Genomic DNA, 5,628 nt, shown 5'->3' with positions numbered 1-5,628 from the left:
CCTTTCGGGGCGGATAACAACGAGTGAGGTATAGGCTATTAAAATTGCCTTGGATATACATATTAGAATGGGGTTGCATGCGAAAACTCCTCATATTATTGAATTTAGTTCAGGTGTATTAAATTTAATTCAGGTGTGGTTTTGAAGTGGTTGTTGAGTAGGGATGCTAGACAATAGTTGTTGCAGAACCTTCTTTTTGATGTTGATAAGAGTATTAACCAACTGGTGAATGCTACATTCTTAATGGTTGACGTAAGGTATGGCAGCAGCTTTGGCTATTACTGGGGTAAGAAGATTAGAGCTATTTAAAGCTTGATGGTGATATATGTTTAATTAGTCGTTAGGAGTTAGGTCGGATGACGGATATTTTTATTTTTTGTTTATTCGGGTGTTTATTATTTTGACTAGGAAGGTGGTTGGTTTTTCCCACCAACTTCCTAGTTTCAATTATACATATTGAGTGAGAAAAAAATTATCCCTATGTGATTGTAGAATTTGTAATTTGGGACTTTTCTTTTATGACACCAAACCAATGTCTTAAAATATTGTTTAAGGCTACTTTAGGCTAAAAATTGGTTAATTTTATTTACGTTTTGAGATTAAAAAGATATTTAATAAATTAAATATAGTATTTTAATTATTTCTATATTATATTTATATCTTGTTTCAGTTCATTTTATATTTTGTACTCTTTCATATAATTCCATTTTGTGCATTTTATTATTGTGTTGATGTGATAGAATCATGTATCATATTGTGTTTCTATTATTTTTTGTGTTATTTTGCATTTTAATTATCTTTACATGTTTTTTTTATTTAGTCTTAATTCATTTATACTTGGTATATTTTGTCATAGGTATTCGATTTTAATTTAATTTAAGTCCACTTACTTAAAAATTCAACTATTATATGTTGTTTATATTAATATGAATATAATATTTAAAATTTTAATTTAATTTTTGAACCATAAGGAGACTATAAAATATATTTCGTCTTGAGTTTCTTAAAACACAAATAAGGAATATAACATTTACTTAAATCGACACCAAGATTTTAAATAATAAATTTAAGGGTAAATTACACCAGCATCCACTCAATTTTGATCTTAATGACAAAATAGTCACTCAACTTTTAAAAAATAATAAATCAGTGCTACTAACCATTTTCCGTTACACGCATAACAGAAAGCTAACATGTCATCCCACTGTGTAAACCACCCCAATTTAAAACTCTAGTTGGGCTGGGCAATAAAAGAAAAAAGAAGAAGAAGAAGAAGAAGAAGAAGAAGAAGAAGAAGAAGAAGAAGAAGAAGAAGAAGAAGAAGAAGAAGAGGAGGAGGAGGAGGAGAAGAGAAAAATTCGAGAGTGGTTCAGCAGCAGCATAAGGTTGTGGATCACGACGACAACAATGGGGCAAGCTTCACAAAGAACAATTTCGATGATGAGAACGGTTGAGAGCTTTTCTTCGCCGTATCTGGCCAAATGCACCATCTCGATCATTCAGGAACAAAACAAGATCCTTTGCTACAATACCCAGTCCGATTTCGAATTTGGGATCTTGCTAATCACTGACCTAACCCAGAATTGCACTTGTCAACATTTGGTTGTGCCTTTGGAGGAACCGCTTCCTTTGTTCCCGAAAATCATGGGTTCAACCGATTGTTTGGTTTGTCTAGATGTTCCCTTTATTTTTCTTCTAATTTTGTTTTATACAATTTGATAATGTTGGCAATGGAGTTAGTGTTATTTAGCTTAATCGACGACCCTTTTGTTTATATCATCATATCCCATGAAGATCTTGATAAATCTGAGTCGTTTTAGTTCTTGAATCGTTTGAATGTTGCTTTGAAGGATTTTCTCCTCACCGGTTTGGTTGTGGGTATTGATAGTTTGACCCCAAATTGTCTCCAATCCCATCTGGATCTGGTTTTTCCAGAGTTAATGACTTTGGGTAGCAGAAAAAAAGCATTCAAATCCCAACCGTGATGGCTCCTCTATAGGAGGGGTTGAAAAAGAAAAAAAAAAGGTTAGGATGGTGGTTTGGACGCCAACAATGGTGACACCAAAGATGGTTGTGGCGGAGGTGGCGACAGTGAGATTGTTGGGATGGAGAAGAAGTATAAACATATTGGGTCGATGGAGAAGAAGTATAAACATATTGGGTCATTTATGCAAAAAGTAAAAATATTGGGACATTTATTAAAAATGAAAAAGGAAGGGCGAAAAAAAAATCACTCAACTTTGCCTCGTTCAACGTGGCAAGTTAATTGGCCACATCAAATAGTTAACTAGCCATGTCACCTGTCCCATTAGACCTATAACGAAAAATGTTAATGTGTGACTAATTTGTCACTTTTCGATAACGTTAGTGATTAATTTGTTATTTTTTAAAAATTGAGTGACTGTTAGTGTAATTTATCCTAAATTTAATTAAAAAAAAAGTTAGATGGTAATTTTATTAAAAAAGTTGAAATAATAATTGAAAAGAAAAGAGAGTAAATGAGTAAATGATATCATTGCAGGATAGAATATTATTGTCAGTGTGGTCAGGCTACTTTATTTTGTTTTACATAAATGGCGCATCTTCTTTTAAAATTAATGGTGGATCTATTACAAGCAAAGCATCCTCTTCTACTTTGGTAGAAATGGTAGACAAATATGAATCGATGCTCTTTTAAGTACTTTAATTAAAGTTCGACTACAATGATCTAAAGTTCGACTACAATGATCTTGACATTCAGTCTCTCTTTTATTCCCCAAGGGAATATCAACAACTTGCAAGACAAGAAATTCTATAAATTTCAATCTCATCAGTCTACAACATTCTTGTAAGCAAACTGCAACTATGAAGGTTGTTAAGTCTTTCTTTCTTCTTCCTCTTGTGTTTTGAATTTATTGTGGTGGAGATATGTCCTTGACAATAAGAGGCACCGCGAAAGCAAGGGACCAACCCTCTTGCAATGGGTTTTTTTGTCGGATGGTATGCCTTCCCAAATGCATATTTGGAGGGTTTTCAAGGGTAATGGGTAGAAGAAACCAATACCAGCCATCGGAATTACAGTTGCAACATCCACAACTACTACACCCCCCAGTTGTTCCCGAAGACTGGGCTTTTTTGGTTAGTTTTGAACAGCAATATGGTACCACACATCCATTTTTCTATGCATGTAGTTTTATGCAGGCTCTAAAGATAGCAGAGGATGAGCACAAGCTAATGTTCATGTATCTACACTCCCCAGAACATCCCTTCACTCCCTCATTTTGTTCGAGGACTTTGAGTTCAGAGTTGGTAGTTCAATTTCTTGACGCAAATTTTGTGTGCTGGGGAGCAATCGCAGATAGAGGAGAAGGTTTACAAATGGCTGCAACTCTACAGCCTGCTAGCTTCCCTTTCTGTGCAGTAATTGCCCCAGCTGCGGGCAACAACATAGCAGTGCTGCAACAGGTTGGTTCAACACTGGGTCTAAAACTAGTTTCGTTTCATAAGTTTTTTGTTAGGTTAAACCACAGGCATGCTTATCGTTTAATCCGATCATCAATAAAAGGTTTACATTTATGAAAGAAGTCCGTGATTTTCCATTCATTCTTGGACTTATGTGCAACTAATTATATGAATAGACAAGTAATAAAAAAATTAATGAGGGATGGGATTTAGGATAATGAAAAAATCGAAATGATAATATTTGATCTCATCAAGAAATTTTGTTTAGGAAAGATTATAAAATTGGGGAGGACAAAGCTAAACATTTTGTATTAAAAATGCTTTAACTTAAACTATTAATTTTTCAGAAAAACTAAAATTATAATGTTTTTTCATTTAATAAAAGGTTAAAAAAGACTGAATTGAATATTTAAAGTTTGGGGATGGGTCATAAAACAATTTTTCCATTAAATCAGGGGGCCAAAGCCCCTTCCCCGTATTTGCTCCCTAATACTCTCAATATTGTTGACAACGATGATAATAAGTATGAACTTTTCTTGTCTCTACCTTTACCTTGTTTTTGCTTTAGATGGAGGGCCCGATTGATCCAGCTGAATTGGTTGAGATTCTACAAAGGACAATGGAAGAGCAAGGGTCAGCTTTTGGCACTACTGTAAGAGGAAGGGAGGAAGAACATATGAGAGCAAGGATTAAGGAAGAGGAAAGGATAAAGGCTAGGGCTAAGGAGCAAGAAAAGTTGAGGGCTGACCGTCAGTTGCGAGAAGAACAAGATGCTGCATATTTTGTTGCTTTACAGAGAGACCAAGTGTGTGCCTACTCTATTTGGTTTGTTTCCCATGTTTTTGTCAAACAAAATCTTTGAAATTAGTGTTATTTGATTCTTCATTTTTATTGAACTATCGATATTCAATATTTGTTCATCTCATTAATTCATGCGAGTATATGGTACATACCCTAAAATTTTGGGACAAACCAGAAACTTTTTTGGTAGTCAAGGTTGAATTATATATTTTTTTAAGACAAAATTTATTATTATATATTAACTTATGACTATATATTTTCTAAAGAGACAACCAATAATTTATAATTTCAGGGGATACAATTGTACCATGTATTAAGGTCCCTGCCTATCCCCTCCTATTGCGTCTACCCTAAATACGTATATGAACTTACCAAAAAATTGATGTTTTCTTGTGGAATACATGCATGTTTCTGACATTTACCCTGAATCTACTAAACATGATTAACAAGAGCAATGTGTTTTTCCTTCTAGGAAAAGGAAAATCTTAGGAATGCAAGAGCTCAAAAACCAATAGAAGCTTCAAATCAAACAAATTATCAGAACCCCCGACAGATGCATAGAGAGAAACAACTAGGTAAACCAAGGCAGAGCTCATCTGTTGGAGAAGCTCAGTACAAAGAAACAATTACTCAGGGGAAAGATACTCAGGTGCTCATTACAACCAATTGTCTTCATTAGACAAACTTGGTTCTTAACATTAACACACTTGTTGAATTTTCAGATATTGATTCGTTTTCCCGGTGGTGAAAGAAGAGAGCACAACTTTTCTTGCACAGATAAGATCCTCTCAATTTACAGATACATAGATTCATTAGGACTACCCGGAATTGCAAATTATAGATTAATATCAAGCTTCCCAAGAAGAGTATATAGTTTTGATCAAATGGGAATGACTTTGAAAGATGCTGGTCTACATCCTAGAGCAAGCCTGTTCGTGGAGCTTCTTTGACAGCTTTGTACTACTAATTAATTGATGATGATGATGCTCGAAAGTTCCATACGTACGCAAATATATAAATTTATTAGCAGATGTGGACTAATCCTATATGTATATGTTTAGCATGTCATCCATATATTATACATAATATTTTCTTCACCATCTAATCATTAACTACTTATCCACTCTTTATAAATATATATTTACTAAAAAAAATTTTATTGAGTATGATGTCATGAATTAACTTGATACTAAATTAATAAGAAAAATTACTTAAATTATTTTTAAAATAATAAATATTATTATAATAGTGTTTTGTGTTTTATTACTTTTATATGAAATATTTAAATAAAATAACAAAAAACCACTACTTAAAAAAGAAGACATAATGTCTTATTCGGCCCTCTATTTTTATATATAAAAAAAAGAATAAGACATAATGGCATAT

At 33.3% G+C, this 5,628-nt stretch overlaps 1 protein-coding gene across 1 annotated transcript; it reads left to right on the top strand.

Moving 5' to 3' along the window:
* The first annotated feature begins 2,671 nt into the window (after nt 1–2,671).
* On the top strand, nt 2,672–5,339 carry LOC105764181 (plant UBX domain-containing protein 10). Its single transcript, XM_012582695.2, has 4 exons — nt 2,672–3,444; nt 4,010–4,246; nt 4,715–4,891; nt 4,965–5,339. The coding sequence occupies exons 1-4, from the start codon at nt 2,908–2,910 to the stop codon at nt 5,190–5,192; spliced, it is 1,179 nt and encodes a 392-aa protein (XP_012438149.1). The 5' UTR covers nt 2,672–2,907; the 3' UTR covers nt 5,193–5,339.
* Nucleotides 5,340–5,628: the final 289 nt, after the last annotated feature.

Source organism: Gossypium raimondii, chromosome 12 (assembly GCF_025698545.1).
Source record: "Gossypium raimondii isolate GPD5lz chromosome 12, ASM2569854v1, whole genome shotgun sequence".
Taxonomy (NCBI): domain Eukaryota; kingdom Viridiplantae; phylum Streptophyta; class Magnoliopsida; order Malvales; family Malvaceae; genus Gossypium; species Gossypium raimondii.
The sequence above is the reverse complement of the archived record's forward strand: the minus strand, read 5'-3'. Positions and strand labels throughout refer to the sequence as shown.